The sequence below is a fragment of the Halichoeres trimaculatus genome, unplaced genomic scaffold (assembly GCF_033239565.1).
Source record: "Halichoeres trimaculatus isolate MK-OKI-2021-1 unplaced genomic scaffold, fHalTri1.1 fHalTri1_scaffold_8, whole genome shotgun sequence".
Classification (NCBI taxonomy): Eukaryota; Metazoa; Chordata; class Actinopteri; order Labriformes; family Labridae; genus Halichoeres; species Halichoeres trimaculatus.
In genome coordinates, this window is record NW_027437186.1 from 12,250,883 (window position 1) to 12,273,476 (window position 22,594).

The window sequence follows — 22,594 nt, forward strand, 5'->3', positions numbered from 1 at the left end:
TGGGTCTGTCATTTGCTGCATTTCCATTACATCTTTTGTAAAATATAAGTAATAATATAATAAATTCTCAAGTTTCAATAAAGTACAATTGCATCTTGCAGGTGTTTTCATTGTGACTAGAATTGCACACAACTTAAAAATATCATCCTGCAAGATTCAATTTGCAGAAAACAGACAAAGGCAGAGGGTGTTAAAATATTTTAATGTAATCCGGAGTCTGCAATTATGACGACTCCCAAATTTTTGTTTTTATTCACTGGTCACTGCAGGCCAAGACTACACCAACTTAAAGCTGGTACACATTACAGGATTCTCCAAACCTTTACACATTTAGAGAGCACACACTTGATCAACAAAAGACGGATCATACAAGATTTCTCTCTCCTGATCTTACAGTGTGTGGTCTCCACTCTGAGGACACCACACACTAAAAGATTCTTCAGCAGAGCTTCAGCTTCTTCATGCTCAATATTCCGAATCTTGCATAGTAAAACGTGACTTAAGTGTAAACAAACGAACAGGTAAAAACAAGGGTGTTTGTTTTCGGACTCAAGAATTTTCGGAAAAAAAAAAAAAAAACACTGAAGAAAAGGGGTTATGGAAAAGGTTGAGGAGACGGCAGAGATATGGGCTGAATAACGATGCGAGTTGGAAGTGAGTAAAGTTGTTTCAAGTATTACAGATAGATTTCTTACTTCCTCTTCGGTGCAGTCTGAGTCAGCTTGCATCTTGATTGGCTTTGCTCTGGTACATGTGACATTACACGCTGTACCTGCTCGGCTCCTCTCAGAGTGCCCCACACACTACAGTATTATTAGTTGCAAATATTCAACAGGCTCATTATCTACGATCTCTGAATCGGAGGCCGAGCGGCTTCGACCACTAGAAATCACTCAACACGCCCCACACCACAGGAAAATCACACATGATCTCATTAGACAATTGCGCCTTAGCTGGCTTTGATCGTAAGGAGGAGATCAATCAAATAAACCCCAAAGTTTTGGTTTCTTGAACTCTAAGTCAGTTTGAAATGCGGTGTTCAAACAGCACTTTAAACCCTTCTTATTAACATAATTATAACATACAAGCACAATAAGTATACATCTTTTCCAAGAGGAAATCTTGTAGAGCTGTGTTCAGTCTGTCATGAGGTCCATCGTGTTTACCAAAGCCTCTTATAAATCTGTCAAAAAGCTGTTTTTAATAACACATTAAAACATTTCTGCTTGATAATTGTGTGAACTGCAGGAAAGCACGACCTCCTCTTCACCACTGATGGCTCAACACCCTCATTACTCCCCATTAGAGCAGAAAAAAGAAACAACACTTACTTGCTTTGTCAGTCTGTTAATGATCCCGGGTATCAGAGTCTCTTCCTTGCCCCCCTGGGGTGTAGTTACAATGAAGTCCACATCATGACCAAACTCCTTCCCCCTGGAGACAAACACAGAGAGAAATTAGGACTGAAGACTAATCTTCATCCAGTCCTGCTGTGACGAGGAGGGTGGGAGACAGAGCTGTTAAAAAGTACGGACCAGTACCAACTGCAGTGACTTGTTCATTATTCAAACACTTATTTGTCCTCAGTTGTTAAGAGTAAAAGCTCCTTTGTGTTGCCTCAGCTGTCAGAGCTTTCGTTTTTATGAGGATCATCATTTTATGCCTGGATCAGTGTCTCAAACAGACCCATATGGAGCCTGGCTGCGCTTACACAATGCTTTTTCCCTGTCAGCATATCTGCAGCGCTGTAGGTGATTATCAAGTGATTATCAGGCAGGAACAGAAACAGCGAAAAGCTCAGCACAGATCTGAAAGATATGTACACAGAAGGCATAACAAAGCTGTGGCCCACTGAAGCAGGTAGAGCGCACCGTTTTCAAATCCCTACCAGAGATGTCTCCATTTCTGAACACGCAGCTGGAGACGACTGAAACCTGATCATCACAGCGGTGACAGAGTGATGGGAAATTATAAAAGTAAGTTTAGGGTTTCAGCACACACCTTCACTGTTGATGCCAAATCTCCAAATCTTATTCTCAAATATTTAAGGAAAGAATTGCAAACCCTGTGTCAGTTTGTCACCCACTAACTGTGCCTGTAGGCTTGGAAATCGAAAGAAACAGAGGTGGTGTTAACCCAATTTGTGCCATACTCCCCCTCCCAAGGTTTGAAATAATCAAATTTAAAACTGGTATCTCTAAAGCTCAGAAGATGAGTTTTCCCTGGTTGGACACTGATGCCTCTAAATGACCCTCAAGAGCAAAATGGACCATCAGCCCTGACTGAGTCTTGTTATTCTCAGAAATAAACATTTTTTATTTTACACAGTTAAATTATTGATATATTGATGTTGTGATCAGTATTGATCAATACTTTGGTGATGAGATTGATACTTAAGTTTCAGTTTAGTCTCTCTACATCCCACACGTGCTCATAGCTATCTAGATAGATAGATGGATGAAATTTTGTCTCTTCTGCAGTAAAACCTAAAATTTGTCATTGACACGGCTCCAAGTACAAATTGAAACGCATACAAACACAATAAAGCTCATTTCAAAATTTGGAAATCTTTTTATTACTATCGTATGTCCTTTCGTTTATGTGTGAGAGGAAGTGTGTGTGTGATGTGGCTCTTTGTGGTACCACGGTAATTTTTGTGGCTCTTGGTCTCTGACTGGTTGGCCACCCCTGTCGTAGGGACTTTGATGTCCCATAAATCAATACAGTCCTTCTAAATGCTTAGAAAATAGCATTTAAGAATAACCTATATTGACACTGATAATCTAATTTTAAAGAGTGGATTATGATCAAGAAGGGAGACCTTTTCAAAATCACTTAAAAACACCTCACAGCCCCTTTAACAAAAAACAAATTAACTTACATTCTACATTTAAATAGTAGAACCGATGATTATTCGCGCAGACTGAAACTGGACCCGTTAGAGAAGAAGAGGCTGAATGATTTCTGTTGTGTGTCACTGTTTTACAAGACAGAGATAAAATAAGCCCATCAGTCATAATATCTAAAAAATAAAAAGATTTGTCCTGGATGCTGCATCGACGAGAAACGTTGCCACTCCGTGAGTCTGTGTGTGAGTGCTGTGAGTTGGCACTAAAACAAGACAAAAGAGGTAAAACATGACAACAGCTGAAGTGACACTGAGTGTGTAAATATGGGAACGGATTCGTTTGAGTGACTTCCTGTCTCAGGTGTTTTTTTTTTTTTTTTTTCATACTCACTGTATGCAGAGACAGACTCCATGATAATCCAAACAGCTGTCAGATGGAGTGATGAAAAGAGACAGTTGGTTCTTTTGTTTAACTGGACCTGCTCAAACAGCCTCATATGGCAGCTTGTATTTTATTTATTTATTTATTTATGTATTTTTTAGTTGAAGTGAGAACAATGCTGACACAATGATGGAACAAACAGTCCATGTTTCATTCTGACGGCCAGTTTGTAAGATATAACAGCTCCCTCAGAGGCTTCATACTTTAAAACGTGACAGAAACTAAATATCATTAACAGACCTCAGGTGTGACATTTTCCATGCATTCAAACCTTAACATAGATTGAGGCAGCCCTTTTGTCCCATTCTTAAAGGTTTAGTAAGCATAAAAGGTGGGGAACCGTTTATTGTATGAGACTCTTCATTGTAAGACAGTATACAATGGGGTAAATAAGTGTTGAACACGTCAACTTTTTTCCTCATTACATTTATTTCCAAAGCTGCAATTCAAACGAAATTTCTACCAGACATTGGTATTAGCTCAGATAATCCACACATGAAAAGAAATCACAACATTCATGTGTCCATGAATAATGATTACATGGAATTAAGTATGATAACACAGGAAAAGAGTATTGAACTCACCATGGAAAGGCTGTATACTTGACAAGGAAATACACCATACCACCTGAAATCTGTCAGTAATTATTACTTGAACCTAAAATCAGTGCAAACCAACATCAGATTGGCTAGAGAAAATTGATGGTCCTATAAAAAAAGGTTGTTTTTTCACCAAGCAATTAAATATGACACACCTCATGATGGGTAAAGGCAAAGAGCTCTCTGAAGACATTTGCAACCTGATTGTTGCTCAGCCGCAGGATGGAACTGGTTACAGACTTGTATCAAAGCACCTGAATATTCCAGTCAGCACTGTTGGGGCCATTATTTGCAAGTTGAAGAAGCACCACCTTACCATCAACAGGCCACGCACAGGAGCTCCTGCAAGATTTCTGACCAGGGAGTCAGAAAGATAGTCAAAAGAGTACTCAACGAGCCAAGGACCACCCTGAAAGTGCTCCAGAAAGACATGGAGGCAGCAGGTACAATTGTTACAGAGAAAACAATAGGCAATGCACTCCCCCGCCATGGTCTCTATGGAAGCTCAGCCCGCAAGACTCCATTCCTTAAGAAAAGGCATTTTGAAGCTTGTTTAAAGTTTGCTAAACAGCATCTTGATAAGCATGTAGAGTAGCGGGGGAATGTTGTCTGGTCAGATGAGACCAAAACTGAACTTTTCAGTTGTCATACTACATACCATGTTTGGAGGAGAAATGGCACTGCACATCAACCAAAAATCACTATACCAACAGTAGAGTTTGGAGGTGGAAGCATCATGGCATGGGGTTGTTTCTCATCTCATGGTATTGGCAAACTTCATATAATTGACAGAGCAATGAATGGAGCCATGTATGGGGAAATTCTTGATATGAATCTGCTGCCATCCACCAGGATGATGAAGATGAGACGTGGCTGGACCTTCCAGCAGGACAACAATCCAAAGCACACTGCAAAGTTGACTCAAAAAAAATAAAATCAATCTGTTAGAATGGCCTAGTCAATCCCCTGACTTAAATCCAATTGAACATTTGTGGAAAGAACTTAAGAAAAGGGTTCACCAGAGGGCACCAAAGAATATTCAAGATTTAAAGACAATCTGTGCAGAGGAATGGGCCAAATCACACCTGAGCAGTGTGGGCAATTAGTTAAAACATACAAGAAGCTTCTGGAAGCTGTCATTGCAAACAAAGGCTTCTCCACCAAGTATTAGATGAGTCTCAGTTGGTGTGTTCAATACTCTTTTCCTGTGTTATTGCACTGAATTCCACATAATCATTATTTATGGACCTAAACGTTGTGATTTCTTTTCATGTGTGGATTATTTGAGTTAATATCAATGTCTGAATGTCTGGTAGAAATTTTGTTTGAATTGCATCCTTGGAAATAAATGTGATGAGAAAAAAGAGCTGATGCGTTCAAAAATTATTTTTCCCATTGTACAGAACAGCACAGGTAGAAGCATTAGCATCACATCCCACAACAAAGTGAAGTGGAAACAAGTATTGAGGGCTATGTGGCTCAGCCCCATCCACCATCCACGAGGCTCCGTGTTTGATCTCCCTTCACCACCTCTAACTACCGAGTGACAGCAGGGATGGAGAGCAGCATTAAAGGGATGGAAGCAGGCTGTGAATGGCTTGTGGGGAAGCTTCAAAGGTCAGTGTGGCTAATTCAGGGAGCAGGGAAGTATTAGAGAGCAGCCATTAAAGCTCCACAAGGCATGATAATGTTAATGGTTAGCGTTAGTGTGTGAGAGCGTGTACCCCTGCGGCTCCAACAGAGTGAGTGCTGCACTTACAGGTCCGCTCAGCAGCTGCTGCTTTAGTCACTGCAATGACTGTATGTCATTTATTCTTTCTCCATAATAAGAGGAGATGTGGTTTTCCTTTCTTCTATTCATACTCAGTGGTATTTATGTCAGCCTTTAAGTGAAAAGTTGGCACTCCTGTAATGAGTCCAGCGCTAGGACGCAGCTATCAGAGACTGCATCACAGATTTCCATCTGCTGAATGAGCAACTTTCCTCCAAAACCTCCCCACACTTTTAATTGGCAAAGCTGACTTTCCACAACCCTTCCAGCTTGTACAGTGCGCTCCACTTGTTAAGTGAATCTCTCTGCTAGCCTCTGCTGTGCTGGCAAAACTCACTCAAGTGCACTGCATGAATGTGTGCCGTGAATAGCAAAAAAGCAACAGCATATGCAGCGTTTAACTCCAATCAGAGCTCAAAAACACTCAGATTTCATTGTAGTGGGGTTGTGTGTATGAAGGGTGGACATGCAAATTGATGGTTTAACACTTTTTGGCTCCTTCCTGAGCACACTGGGCCATTAGTATGTGTCAGGCCTGTGCAGATACCTCCTCTGTTTCAACTGAAGTCAGCAGAAAAGTAGACAACAGCATGTTAAGCGCTTGCTGTCAGGAGACCGGGTGTTTTTCTTTCTGCCTCAAAAGAAGCACTTTCACTAGTTTTTATTCATTCAGCATTAGGCATCCACTCGTGCTCAGTGGGAAACATCAGGCTGAGAAGATTTCAGCTACAAATATTAGCTTTGATGGACCGTTAACACTCTGTGCCCAGTAACACCCTCTCTCTGCTACACGGAGCAAAAAGCAGTGGAGTTAAGTTGGTCTACTTTTTTATTGCGTGAGGCTAAATGTTAAATTATTAATCCCTCCTGCACAAAGCCTTTAAAATATAGATGATTATTTACAAATTTGTGTGGATGACAGGGCGACATGTATGAATAATACAGACTTGGGAAGTGTTACTGCAGCTGAAAGTTTCACCAAAAGCATTAATCTGCAGGACGTGTGGCCAGTTTTACATGCAGGGCTTAAATAAAACCAGGAATATACTAATCCAGTTTAACTTAATCCACATTAATCAAATTGCTTGTTGAGATGCTATTTAAAGGGGCTGTAAGGAGTTTCAAAGTGATCTATAAAGTTAGGGCTTCTAGATATATGTCTGACCGTAATCCGCACTTTAGAATGAGATTATCAGCACCAATATAGGTAATTTCAAAATACTATCCATAGCTACCCGATCGGGTCTAACAGGGCCGGATTGATTTACGGCACGTCTAAGTTTTTATGACAAGGTCTAAAGGCAGTCCAGTTAAAAAAGATCCTCCTCATAGCATCTTTGACTTCAGATGAACTACTTCCAGATTACAGAGTCTCTCATCCATTTTGGTGAAAAATAAAATTTACTTTTTTTTTCCTTTTTTTCCCCTTTTTTTTCTCCCCCCCCCCCCTTTTTTTTTCCTTTTTCTTCCTTTTTTCCTTTCTTTTTTCCTTTTTTTTTAGAAAAAAAAAAGAAAAATCAAATTTACTTTTTACACTTGTGAAAAAACAAAGAAAAAAAAAAAATACTTTTTACACTAATGAGTTCGTACTTATCCCAAATAGCAAGGATAAACAGGAAATGCACACCAGACAAAAGCTTGGGTCTCTGGAGGTTAGATCATCGTTAAATGCTTATCTGATGAGAATATTTTGACATATATATATATATAGATATATATATAGATATATATATATATATATATATATATATATATGTGTATATATATATATATATATATATATATATATATATATATATATATATATATATATATATATATATATATATATATATATATATATATATATATATATATATATATATATATATATATATATATATATATAAAACTGAACAAGAATACATCACTGAGGACTCTGTTTATGCTTCAACAGCTGTTGTAAACTGGATATCCACTGACACGCTCAGCTGAAGGTCTTGCGTTTACAGGGTCACTCTTTAAACTGTAACACCTGGTGCTGACAGAGACACATTCATGATTGTTATGAAGTTATTAAATCAAGTCAATCACAGCTGTGTGTGATTTTACAGTGGATAGAGGGGGAAATAAAACCACCGTGAGTGCTCTCGCAATCCAAATCCTTGAGCTTTAGAGCCTCCCAAATTTCCTGGACATCTGGAAAGTCTGCTGTTTCAAGGGTTAGATCAGTTACCGCAGAACTTAATTCTAAACCTAGTTACAGCAGTCAGAAATAGTTCCCTAAAAAGTTTCTAGTACCTGGGGAAAAGTTTCTTCCAGTTTCTAGCCGTAAGCTGACAGAAGAGTCTCTGAACCAAACACTGACTTGTTTACAGAAATTCAAAGACAACACCAGGATTTAACAGTCATGGTGCAACACTTTCAGACGTGAGCTGAGGCATGTTACTGAATCTGGCGATGGAGTTAGGGGCACCAAACACGATTAGTTCAGTTTTGTTTTCATTAAGCCAAAGGAAGTGTCACTTTGAGTTGACTTCCAGACATTGTGATGTTGAATATGATCCACCGTGGGGACTTCATGCTGACATAAGCGCTCAGCTGACACAGTTTTGTGCCTTTCATACACAGCGGTGTTGGAAGCTGTATTTTCAACCCTAATCTATTTTTAATCCTCCCCCCAAACAAAACTGCTTTAAGACTTGACACTCGCCTTCCACAGCTGTCCTTTCAATAAGGCTAATGTCAGCGGCATCAACAAATCCTCGCCACGCTGCTTTCTTCTGAAGTGGATGACAGCCTCAGCTTACTAGCGGGGTGCTTGTTTTGGAAACTTTCTAGGGGCTTGTCGTTTGTTTGTTTGTGTATGAAGGTTTGCCACATCTATTTAAGCAGAGATATATACACAGAGGTTTGTGTGTATTTCTCTTGACAAGGGCTATAGGCTGGAAACATGGAGTTAATGAGGGACTCCACATCAGGCTGGAAATCATAGGTAATTAAATCGAGCTGTGACAGGACTTAGGAGGAGAGCATTTTTAAATCTGTCACACTTAGGAGAATTACTGGGTTATTAGTGCTGCTGCTGGCATCTTGGATAGCATATGGACAGTTAGGCATTATAACACCTCCAGCTGAGTTCAAACCATGTCAGTACAATCTGCCTTCAACAAGATAAAGGTGAAAGACTTGCTCATAGACTGATAATGTATAAGTCAATCGTTTTTCAATTAAAGCTCCACATGATTCCAATTAAATCTCAAGTAATATCCCCAAAGCCTGCAACAAATATGAGCTGAAGTAAACGTGTGCTTCATCTCCGTGAGTTTCCAGCCATAAAAGCTCTCTCACAGGCCCCCTTCACATCCTGCAGAAGACCCAGGCCCATAAATCTTACGTCGTTCCTCCCCTCCGTTCTTGATGTTAACTACCCATGATGCTCTAATCACTTTGCTCATCTCCTTTACCACATTTCCCCCTGGAGGACCAGTTATTTACATAATCAGGTATCATTACAGCTGTCATTTATCCTCCTGTAAGCTGGAGATATTGGATTTTTTTTTTTCTTTTAGATGCCATCCAGGGAAAGTTTGAGCTCCGTAACCACAGAGACCAATTATCTGAACAAAATGCTTAGAGCTTAAAAATGAGGTGATATAACTTCAGCAAAGAAATATAAAATGATGAGTCTTACACAATAGAAAAGATAAATTCATAAGCAGTATACACCTTCAGAGCAGTGAGAGGTTTTACTGCTACAGCCCAACATTGTGTATTGCATTTGTAGACAAAGAGTCTTACGGTTGAGTTGTCACTTTTTAAGTTTAAAGGAGAGAAAGAAAGAGAATGAGAGAGGGGGTGAAGGCGGGAAAAATCGAGGCAGATAAACATATAAAACTGAATATGAACACAGCTCCAGTGTGCGTATTACATGTGCATTTTTGCAGCAATCTAGGCGTAATAACCTGATCTGATTATCATTAGCATGCTGGCTGCATGCCTCTGTATGTTCTCTTATTAGCTACAGTGAATGATCCAACTACTGCATACAGAGGTTGGTATTTTTCAGGAAGTGATGTAATCTTAAATCAACATTAGATCTGCTTAAATACAAACAAAACAGCGAACAGTGCAGTCAGAGGAGGATTAAGATAGTCATGGGCCCCTAGGCTATTCTTTCTGTGAGCCCCCTTCTTATAGAATAGAATAGAATAGAATAGAATAGAATAGAATAGAACTTTGTCATTGTAACAAGTACAACCAAACTGAAGTAACATCAGCAATCAAGAAAACAAAAGTAAGAAAGTGCATAGAAAGTGCAAAAAGGTCCATTAGAAAATAGATGATGACAGCTTGTCCATCATTCTCCAGTTCAGCCAGCCTCCACCTCCACAGGGTCCAGGACTGAGCTTCTTCAGCAGTCTGTTCAGTCTCTGTCTCCTGGATCCTGTCTGCTCACAGCAGGTGAAGCTCTTCCAACATGGCATTGGTGTCTGATGTTAGCTCCATTAGCCATGTCTGTGAATAGCATGATGCTACTCTGCCCTCTGGTATTCCCTCTGTTTTTGGGTTAGCACAGCTAGCTTGTCCATCTTATTGGAGATAAATCTTACGTTCCCAATAACAATGGATGGAAGGACAGGTCGATGTTGTCACTCCTCAGCTCACACCTGAGAACGAGCACGTTGTCCTCACCTCCTCCTCCTCCCCTTGTGGGAAGACATCAGATAGCCTCTGGGATAGTTCATGCTATCCCAGAGGCACATGCTGCAGGCAATGCTGCCAGATCTTGCGGTAGAAACAAGCAACCAGTTCTAAAGAAACAAGCCCAAAACAATCCCTACCGGTGACTTGCCACATTGTGTAAACGACAGACCTGTTGATAACAGTATAGATATTTATTTTTGTTTGCAGTAAATTGGCAATAACAGTCAACATAAAAATATTAAATAACTTTTTTTAAACTTTTATTTAAAGAAAATATATGAGTATTATGCACAGATAACTGAAAATTGACAATAAATAGTCAATATAAAAAATAAATTATATATATATATATATATATATATATATATATATATATATATATATATATATATATATATATATATATATGTGTATGTGTATATATATATATATATATATATATATGTATGTGTATATATATATATATATATATATATATATATATATATATATATATATATGTGTATATATATATATATATATATATATATATATATATATATATATATATATATATATATATATATATATATATATATATATATATATACATACATATATGTATATATATACATATATATATATCTATATCTATATCTATCTATCTATATATATATATATATATACACATACATATATATATATATATATATATATATATATATATATATATATATGTATATATATATATATATATATATATATATATGTATATATATATAGATAGATATATATATATAGATATATATATAGATATATAGATATATATATATATATATATATATATATATATACATATATGTATGTATATATTTATATATATATATATATATATATATATATATATATATATATATATATATATATATATATATATATATATATATATATATATATATATATATATATTTATATATATATATATATATTTTTTTTTTTTTCAAATAAAAAAATAGTAAAATAGAAATAATAAAAATAATTATATTGAATAAATAATGATGAACGTTTCTTGTTGTTTTGAAGAGCTGAGAGAGAAAATAGAAGGAGAATAAGGATCTCATCAAGAATTAACTGGGAACAGGATTTCTGACTTGGATAAAACAGAAGAGCATCACCAAACTTGTGTAAACAGCTGATTGTCAGACCTGCAAACAGGACACTTGTGGTTCTCCAAGAGATAGATGACTATCTTAGGGCATGGTTACACTGGCAATCCTCAACCTCAAATGTGTGGTGCTTGAGCACAGTTTGCTTCCCTGCTTTTGCACCCTTCGGAGAGGTGGGCTTCAGCACGGTTCACTTCATGGACAAGCACAAGCACATAGAATAGAATAGAAAATACTTTATTTATCCCCGAGGGTAAATTCAGGAGTCACAGCAGCAATCAAGAAAACAAAAGAAAGAAAGTGTATAGAAAGTGCAAAAAGGTCCACAAGAAAATATTCGACGACAGCCCGTTCACCACTCTCCAGCCCAGCCAGTTTCCACCTCCACAGGGTCCAGGACAGATCCTCCCCAGCAGTCTGTTCAGTCTCTGTCTCCTGGATCCTGTCTGCTCACAGCAGGCGAAGCTCCTCCAATGTGGTGCCGGCGTCCGATGTCAGCTCCGTCAGCCACGTCCGTGAACAGCACGATGCCATTCTGCCCTCCCGCAGGGCTAGCATGGCTAGCTTGTCCATCCCACCGGAGATAGATCCCACGTTCCCAACAACGATGGATGGACGGACAGGTCCACGTCGTCACCTCCTAGCTCACACCTGAGAACCAGCACATCATCCTCACCTCCTTCTCCTCACCTTGAGGGAAATCTTCAAGCCTTACACTAGTTAGCATTGACATGCTACAGGCTGCTAACAGCTAATTTCACATGTAAACAATGCAGCCATGGTTACATGTAGGATCTCCAGACAAACACAGGAGAAAAAGTAGTAAAAATATCACTGAAGCCACAAAAAGTTTGGTGTCCAAGAATGAACCATACAAAGTAATGATCCACTCCAAAAACAAAGATGACGAAAAAGAGATGAAAAAAAATACAAGAAACGGACAAAGAAGAGAGAGCTGCTGCAACAGGCAGCTACTTGGGCAGCGCCTAGCAACATGGACTAGGCCTGGGCCGATAACAAATTTTGCTGGACGATATACTGTCCCACAATTAGCGACTATAAACAATATCATTGACAATATTATTTTAAGACCCAATAAACCACAAATATAAAAATAATGTATCATAATAATCCAATGGACCCTTTGAAATGCAATAAACTTTTATTTTTCATGATTTTTTTTTACTGTAGTAATTGGAATTTCAATAGCTTTCACATATCCTAAAATAAATAAATAAAATAAATAAATAAATAAAATGGACTCTCAGTCAAAAATTGCACTTCAATAAAAAAAGAAAAAAATGTTTTACAGGGCAGAATTTATTTGGTGATATAGCAAACTACAATCTCTGTGTCCATGTTTTCTCACTTATTATTATTCTGAACGCTCAAAACCAAGAAAACTGGGCTATTCAGAGTCTGTGAAAATGTTTCAGCTCATCCACAAGGCTTCATCAGCCTCATAAGCTTCATCCTTAACTACAAAAACAAACAAGCATAAACATGCAAATATATTGAGGCCAGCAAAATGATTGAGTTCACTTCATTTATTTTACGAGTGATTGATTGACTATTGTCTCAGGTCTATCGTAGGCATGAAGTATGATCCATGACATATGATCAGTGTGACTGCTCCTCTCAAAAGTTATTTTAAACAGTAGCAGGGGTGCTAGAGGGTTGTGTCACCAAAACAACTCAACATAAGCCAAAAAGTCTCATTGTGCTGACCCTGGTGAAATCAGGGTTAGGGTTAGGGTTTTGTGTTAACAGACACTTCACGATGATGTAGGTGAGCCAGGCATTTGCCTTGAGACTGGATTTTCAAGGATAAAGATTTTGTTTCCCATGAGCACTAGCGCCTTCTGTTATGAGGATGTGACTCTTGCCAAGGCGTGCATTTGTTTTTAAGCAAATGAACTCAGACCGGGTCTCCGTCTTAACACTACTTTTCTGTTCTAGACAACTTTTGGCAGAATGCAAAGCGACAAAGTAATGTATTTATTTGTAGTTACAAAGAGCTATTGTTTGAAACATGACAACAAAGAAACTTTGAACAGACCACTGCAGAACAACTGCTGCATGTGGGTTGAACAGTCTAGCCCCTGTTTTAGCTCGTGCTCTACCACTCTCCTGTTTAGCTTTCTCCTGCTCTGGCCTCCTTTTTCTATTTGTCAGTCCAGTTCCATCGTCCACCATCATGATGAAATAAATCCAAGAAATCCCTCATTTCGGCCCTGCACTAACTGACCACAGATATTGAGAAATAGCATTTGGTGCTGATAATCTCAGTTTGAGTTGCGGTTTACAATCAGGCATATTTCGAAAGGGGAGACTTCTTCAAGATCACTTAGAAATTCCTCACAGAGACTTTAAAGAAGATGAAGTAGAACCAGCACATATAAACACAGTTATTTTAGGTCCCCTTTTCTCTCAGCTTTAAAGAAGATGGCAGAAAAAACTGTCAAATAAATCCTGTCTGTTTTCTGTCAAAGGAAACAGTTGCTCTTTGTAGCAGCTGTTGAAATTATGCAATAATTTACTTTTTTCTACTTCTTCTGAAAATGAACTAAAAACAGCCACGTCACCTCTCTGTCTGAGTCAAATTTTCCATGACGACAATCAAGTCAACCTTATCTTGTCCCCTTTCATCTCTTTCTTACCACAAACGTTGATTTATCTCTGTAAAAGTCTGTTTTTAATCTTTTAACCAAACTTTAGAAAAGTGGAATATGTGAGAACGTGATAGAACAGGAAAACTTTCACAAGGTCTTTGAAAAGAAGACAAAAAAAGCTCATGAAAGCAACATGTAATGTTTTGTAGCCCAGACACTATTAAAGAGCATGGACCAAGCTGCAGCGGCTCTGTCACCCCTGTGGAGAAGCAAGCGCCTGTCCTTACTGCCAGACTGCTTTTGAATTATTTACCGTACACACCGCTGGTTATGGCTGGATTTTTACTACAGCACAGAGCAGGATGCTCCACGCTTACTCAGGCACAAAGCAGTACACATAAAAAGAGCAGCACAAATAGGTGGTGACGGAGGAGGGGGGCAGCAGCTGTGAGGAAATAGTTGCACTCAGTAGGAAGCTTTAAAAGAGCGCTCAGCGTGCACTCTGGGATTGACGATGTAATGCGTTTCAGCATCCTGGAGCAAACACCATAATATGCATGGACTCACCTCTGCACTATATACTCAAGCTTATATGATGAAGAATAAAGAGGAGAGGATGTTTAATCAGCAGCTCTGCTACACACACACACACACACACCTACACACACACACACACACACACACACACACACACACACACACACACACACACACACATTATTAACCAGGATCAAGATCCAAAGGAGACCTCCTAAAGCCTCCATTATGACAGGTTTTTGCATTAAGGCTGGGTGATAAAACTTTCTGGATCAGGGACTAAAATTTGTATTTTTTTTTCTACATGTATTGCTCTGAAAGCTCATAATACAACAGAAACAGTGACCACAGACCATAAACTGCAGTGTTTTGCCAGCACATGAAGAACACAATGAACCTCATGCGCTTTACTCCGGCAGCTTCCTAAAATGAGCTGGTTAAGTTGTGATGTGTCACATTTCCACTGATGGTGAAGCAAAGTGAGGTGAACAGGACTGAATCAGAACCTGATGGAGCTTTTCTGCCTCATCACTGTCAGATCTGACTTAAGCCGTGTTTCCACCAAGCAGTCCAGGTCGGTTTCCTTTCGGTACGGTGCGCTTTTAGCGGCGTTTCCACTGACTCATCTCGGGACGGATCCCTAAAAACCGAGACGAGCCGTCTTACCCCGACAGTGGCTGCATTTCTCCTGGCGGCACACACAGACTTCTCCGAAACGAAGCTTGATTGCACTTTGTATCAGAGAGTTTCATGAAAATCACAGAGGACGAAATGCTGCATGTCTTCCATCCGTGCTCTTTGTTTACTGTGTCGAGTTTTCTTCTTTGTTGGATTTAATAGCGGGGTAAGCTGCTACGGCGTCGCGCTATTGTTTACCAGCTGTGGCTTCCAGCATCCGGCTTACACACCACCCACCATGAGAGGGCACAGTCTACTGTGGAAACGCAAACGGGATCAGACTTAACTGTCCCAAACTGTCCCAAACTGTACTGAACTGACCCGGACTGCTTGGTGGAAACGCAGCTATAGTCACCACCACAGCCCTAAACTTGTTATGCTCAGGGTTTACCTCATGTGTCATTTTCAGTTTTGAAGATTTGTAAATAGTGGCCTTCAGTTTTTTAAACCCTCTCTTGCCTTTTCTTTGTGTTCAGCTATATTCAGTGTTTTCCCATCCCTTGAAAAACAGGCGTTAAACTGGCTGGACATATTTATGTGTTTTTGAATGGTTGCATCCCTGGTAATGGTCAGTTTGTTATGCCATCAGTCTGCAACCAGGAAACAGCAGATCTTTACTGTCAGTATCCAGCAGAGGTGGGAACTCAAGTAATTTGACTTAGACTTGAGTCAGACTCAAGTCACAATTTTGATGACTTTGGACTCAACTTGATAATGTCATCAAAGATTTGCAACTTGACTTGGACTTCAACATCAGTTACTCTGAACTTGACTCTGGCTTTAGTCTAATGACTTGAAAATACTTGTGTTTTTTTAAGAGAGTGTGCTGAATTAAATGTGCACCCATTCATAGTATTCAACTAACATGACAGTAATTCTGTCTTTTCAGGACAACAAATTTTCCCACAGAATTTGCCTCATTAAATGCATTTATTAACATCCAGTCAGGTTTGAGACCAAACAACGAAGGTGTGGATTACATTTCTGTGAGCGCCAGACTGCTCAAGAATGGCAGTTATCCACACTGGGATGCTGACGAAAATAATTTCATTCGTGTTCTCAAATTATGAGGTCGTAAACAAAATACAAATTGCTGTGTGCAAAACCTGCAACACAAAAATAACCAAGGGAGAAGCGACAACTTCGTACTTTGTTCGTCACCTAAGGCAGCACAAAGAACAGTAAGTATACCTAGGTGGTTGTGAAATAATTCTTTGGCTAGCTTTAGCTTAGCACCAATTTTTTGCAACAGTTCACGTTACTGTCAATTCATTAAAGTTGTAGCAGCTTGTGTCTCGCTGTGTCTCAACTATGATGAGACCACAAAGACAAAGTCTTTTCATGCTGGTTTTATTGAAGAATAAAATAATTCAAAATGCATTCACAGCATTTGTTAAATTATACAGAGTGTTACATCATTAAGATGGCATTTAATTTGGTAAACTGTGGATGTGACTTGTGAGGACTCTAAAATTCTAAGCCTGTGACTCGGACTTGACTCCACCTCCCTTGTCTTTACTTGAGACTTGACTTGGACTTGCACATTTTAACTTGAGACTTGACTCGAGACTTGGGATTAAAGACTTGAGTCATATTTGAGACTTGCAAAGCAAAGACTCGCTCCCACCTCTGGTATCCAGCACTGAACATAGACAGAAGTTATGGATATACAAGTTTTGGACACTGACGTAATCTTAACCCAAAAGCAGTTTTCCTAAAAGAGTGATTCCCAAACTGGAAGAAGGGCCTTGAGTCTGACAGTGGCATGCTTTGCACTTCTGGCAAAGTATGGCAAGCTTTTGGACTACCAGGTAAATTAAAGGCCAATGATGAACCTACACCAAAAGTCACAGACTGAAACAAAGAGCCACACCTCACCCTCAGCTTAACCACCACCCACAAATGGTTGTCTTAATAGCAAGGACGTTGGTGTCAATTTTAATAGCTGCCTTTGTCAAAGCAGGATGTTCTTTATCTATTTTGATACCACAATCCTGGATATGAAACAATCCCCTTTTTATGTGACAGATTTTGTGGGAAAAAGCTATCCATGACACAGTCCTGAGAAAAACCCCTTGTGCTGTTTAAGTATTTACATGAGATGAGAGAGATGGCCACACTAGAGAGTCAGGAAAAATACTGTCCCAAACACCATAAGAAATGCAGATAAAAAGCTTTTTGAAGAGCTCGCAGTCCCCCACCTTAACTCCTCTCTGCCATTTTGAACATCACCTGTCACTGTGGGAAGTTTTGTGAAATGACGAGTAAGACAGAGAAAAAGAAAAAGAGGGAAAAGGTGGCACAGCTGTTCAAAACCTAGTCCCCAGAAATAAAACAACTCTACTCTTTCAGAAGGGGATTTCCTGGAAAAATACACATCACCTAGAACAATACAGTACGAGTGTCACAGTTCTGTGTGTTTTGCAGAAAGTATTCCAGATGACTTTAAAGGCAACATAAAATGTCCTAATAAGGTGTTTGGCATAGGCAGAAAAGATTTAGCAAACTTTTAAAGAACACAACCTGCATACTCGGCTCTGCTGCTCATCCCAGAAATGCTTTTTCCTTACAAATAGGGCACCATTGAAAAGAGGAAGAAACAGGCTTTACAACGGTATAAGTTTGCCCAAGAAGATTGTTACAACAAAGAGATAAACCACCAAACACAAAGTTCCTTTCTTTTGAGCTAAGTTTATGTTGATGTTCATGTATACGATGAAGGGATAATGAGGGCTTGAAAATACATTTACCTATCAAAGTGGTGCCCTGAAGGAAAACTTTAGTAATAAGCCCAGCTAGTGTTAATGGCAGCTCAGCATGCAGCCCCCCTGCTGATAAACTTCAGTCTAAAACTAATAAGCTTTCTTTAGCATTTTGTCACATCCCAGACAAATTCTTGCAACGTTAATCACCACGTTGCCCCACTCTGCTTCATACTCTCTGTGCATGACCAGGAGGAGTTTGTCAAGTTGGGGAACAAAGTAAAACTCTGGGCAGGAAAGGTGTCCATTATAAAAACCATATCAGCACTAAGAGGAGGAAACGTGTCTTGTACCTGCGAAAGCCACCTGTCAGCGCCAGAACAGCATCAGGTGTGATCTCATGGACAGCTTCGTCAATAATGCTCCTCAGAGCTCGGGCCTCTGCTTTGCTGACAGCCCTGGAGATGTCTCCATAATGCAGGAACCCTGCAGGGAAAAGAGCACGTGGTTATTAGTCTGTGAGCCAGCCATCAATCAGAGACGTTTGCTCTGGGGAAGTGGAGCGTCAGGCCGAATTAAAACTAAGGTAACATGTGATATGTTCTGCTGGAGGAGCCGAGCAGAGCTCTCCTGCTGCACACACACAGGAGGGTTACAGCCGCTGTAGATACTGAGCTAAATTATGATTGATGTGAATCATGTTGATTTCATGCTGCTACATTCATTTTTTTACAGCATAGTGAACTTCTCTCCCCTGAGAACAGACTGAGACACACCAAAGATTAATGGCTCCGTTTTTACATATAAGCTGGTCTTTAACACAATAAAACGGATGGGGTAGTTCATTATTTCTGCTCTTCTCAGATTTACACCACAGAGTGGAGAGATCAGGGTTCAAACACATTTTCCATGTCAAAAACCCACATTATTTCCCCGCATGGTGCCGAGGCTGCACTGTTCCAAATGATAGATTATGACCAGCTTGATGAAGAAGTCTGTCAGCATAATACATTATCAGACCGAGTTCCTCACTGAATGGGGAGCGGCGAGCAGTGTAATATCATGTTTTGAATTATCAGCTCATGCAGAGCCACATTCTGAGCAGCAGAGGAAGACGCAGAGAAATGATGCAGACAAATGAATCACTGCGTATCACTGTTCTCCTCTGAGACATTTAGCTGAGTATATTAAACGCACGGTGGGATTTCTATCTCTGACAACTGCTGGGGATGATGCTATCTGTATGTTTGGATGCTCCCACAGTTTGCAGCTCTATTCTTGTTCACTCAGCTATTCCTTTCAGATAAGAAGAGCATTCCTTCACCCAGAAGATTTTTCACTGTGCATATGCAGCAAACTTTACCTCTATGAACCATGATGTTTGTTTGTTGGGAGGCTGCTTGTCCCGTCACGGTTAAATATCTTTACCAAATATATAATAATTTACTTATGTTCATAGTTACAGTGGATTACGTCCATTTACTAAACTTGATTTGATTGATCATAACTAAGACTTTTCCATGCTGAGCAGTAGGGGTGGGAGAAAAAAATCAAAAAATCGATTGGGATTTTTTGTTTGTCAATATCAAAATTGGGATTCTTTATTAAAAAAAAAAAATGTTTTTTTTCTTTTCTCAAATTGATATTCTTCATTTCAGTCTGTTTATAAACTGGATTGGGAAAAATAAATCTTAAATATAATTTAATATCAAAGAATTGGCTCTCCAAAAATCATAATAGAATCAAATCGCAAGAATAGCATATCTTCCCAGCCCTACTGAGCAGACAGTATACACTGGAACAAGTGAGATATGAAATTTGCTTAATATTTAAAAGATGCATTCTACTCTGTAAAAAGTGATTTTGCACATTTTTCTTGTTCTATAATAATTTTACATAATTTTAATTCAACATCGCCTTAACTGCAAAAATGTAACAAATTAAAAATCTATGTCCACATGAATCCATTTTTTGTTGTTGTTGTTGTTGTTGTTGTTGTGATGGTGTTTTGTAACCATGAGTGAGGAGGAAACAGTGGACACTAGACCCTGTTGTACATTGATATGTTACACTGTTGGCACAGGCCCAAATTACTTTGCTGTAAAAACTTAATGAATTGAGTCCAACCAACTTTTTTTTTTAGTTCTCTTTATCTTTTTTTTCTAGTTCAGACTATTTGACATTTCATTCAATTTAACTCAGCCAAAGCAACAAGATGACTTGAGTGAGTTAAATTCAATCAACATTTTTTACCGTGTACTTCAGTGATTTCTCTCATGAAAGTTATTGTGGATATTTGGGATTTTTAATGAAAAACTGTGGTAAAGGTTTAAGTTTTAAAATGCTATTAAATAGGGTTTCAAAGGGGCGGAAACTTTCTAGAACATTCCAGGAAACATTATATGGGCAGTTAAGTCTGAGAAATTTGGAAAAATTTTGAATAATTTTATCACAAAATAATTCATAATTTGAGATTAAAAGTGTTTATTGTCAAATGCTCAGTAAAGAAACACGTTTCCCTGAACAATGAAATTCTTTCTTTGCCATCTACAATGAATGCCAACTATAAAATACAAAAAATAGCCAAAGGAAAAAACAAAAAAATAAAATATCTACAAATAAACAACTCCCAAAATTAGGGCAAGTAAAAGGTAGTAGAAAGGGCAAATAGAACTTTTAAACAGCAAAAATGAATGTAATATGTGCAAACTGAGCATGAGGTAGTCTCCCATTCAGGAGTTGGATGGCAGTGGGAAAGAAAGAGTTTATGAGTCTGGAGGTCCAGCAATTCACACTCCTGTACCTCCAGCATGAGGGTAGTCATGGGTGAGGTCTTTGAAGATGCAGTTCTCCAGTGGACTCTGCTGTGGGGTCTTAGTGATCCTCTCAGCAGTCATCACTCTGCAGGCGTCTGTGTACCACACAGTGACGCAGCTGGTCAAGATGCTCTTGCTGTGGATCTTGGGGGACTGCCTCAGGAAGTGTAGCCAAAGTTGTGCCTTCTTCACGACCTGTGTGGTGTTGAGTGTCCAGGTGAGATCCTCACTGATGTGTACGCCCAGTTATTTGAAGCTGCTCACCTGCTCCACTCAAGCTTCTGGTGAACAGTGGCTGATTAGGTCTAGTATCTCCTTCTTCTCGGTCTTAGTTGACTTCATGTTGTCCTCAGGTGGTACCTTTAATAAACTTGTGCTGTTGGCATCATGCTCAGTGCATAAACGGAGTGTGTTGTCTCAACAGCCCTGCAGTCAGCAAAGTGCTGCTCTGTGGCCAAGGAATAGCATAGATATGCAAGTGAACTTGCATTAAATCAGGTTCTTTTGGCCAAAATTATGCTACAATATACCCTAGCATTATTTTAGTTCCTAATTTCAAATTTCCATTTCACTCACATAAATTCCTGTTTGTTCTCATAAATTCCCATGGAAAGTTTACGACTTTGAAATTCCCAGAATTTTGCAACCCTACTGTTAAATACAATGCTAAGTGACCAGAGATGTGTGATATGGCTCATTTGTAAATAATATAAACACAACTTATTGAATATGGCTTAGGCTGAATATTGAGTCTGTGTTGAATTGGTTTACGGTGTGTGGCTTATGATAGCAGAGCTAGCTCCACCCGCCTTTGGTCCTCTCTGCATGTTCACATTCATTTGCCTGATCTGGCTCCATATTGCTTACATCAAATGTTTATTTACCCGTTTGAACTGTAACAGCTTACAAACAAATTTAAAAAATGTGCTGTGTAACTACAGTCAGGTCCATAAATATTTGGACACTGACACAATTTTCTGCATTCCAGCTCTTTATGACACCACAGTGGAATTGAAATGAAACAATCAAAATGTGCTTTAAGTGCAGACTTTGAGCTTTAATTTGAGGGTATTTACATCCAAATCAGGTGTACGGTCTAGGAATGACGACACATTTTATATGTGCCCTCCTCCTTTTAAGGGACCAAAAGTAATTGGACAGACAAACATAATCATAAATCAGGTTGTCACATTTTAATACTTTGTTGCAAATCCTTTGCAGTCAATGACAGCCTGAAGTCCTGAACCCATGTACGTAACCAAATGCTGGGTTTCATCCCTGGTGATGCTTTGCCAGGCCTCTGCTGCAGCTATCTTCAGCTCCTGCTTGTTCTTTGGGCATTTTCCCTTCAGTTTTGTCTCCAGCAAGTGAAATGCATGTTCAATGGGATTCAGGTCAGGTGACTGACTTGGCCACTGCAGAACATTCCACTTCTTTGCCTTTAAAAACTCTTTGGTTGCTTTTGCAGTATGCTTTGGGTCGTTGTTCATCTGGATTGTGAAGCGTCGTCTGATGACTTTTGAAGCATTTGGTTGTTGCCCGAAACACTTCAAAATTAATTCTGCTGGTCTTATCAGAAGTCACATCATCAATAAAAATGAGAGATCCAGTCCCACTGGCAGCCATACACGCCCACGCCATTACACTACCAGCACCATGCTTCACGGATAAGATGGTATGCTTTGGATCTTGAGCAGTTCCCTCCCTTCTCCATACTCTTCTCTTTCCATCATTCTGGTACAAGTTGATTTTTGTTTC

General features: G+C 39.0%; 1 protein-coding gene across 1 annotated transcript in view; it reads right to left on the bottom strand.

The window, feature by feature from the left end:
• The window catches only part of dntt (deoxynucleotidyltransferase, terminal), a 147,606-nt gene that overhangs the window by 76,312 nt on the left and 48,700 nt on the right, over positions 1 to 22,594 (bottom strand). The window contains exons 7-8 of the mRNA XM_074675526.1: positions 18,374 to 18,506; positions 1,332 to 1,434 (exon numbers count right to left, since the gene is read on the bottom strand). Coding sequence (XP_074531627.1) covers positions 1,332 to 1,434; positions 18,374 to 18,506 — 236 coding nt within the window. The remainder of the gene's footprint in view (positions 1 to 1,331; positions 1,435 to 18,373; positions 18,507 to 22,594) is intronic.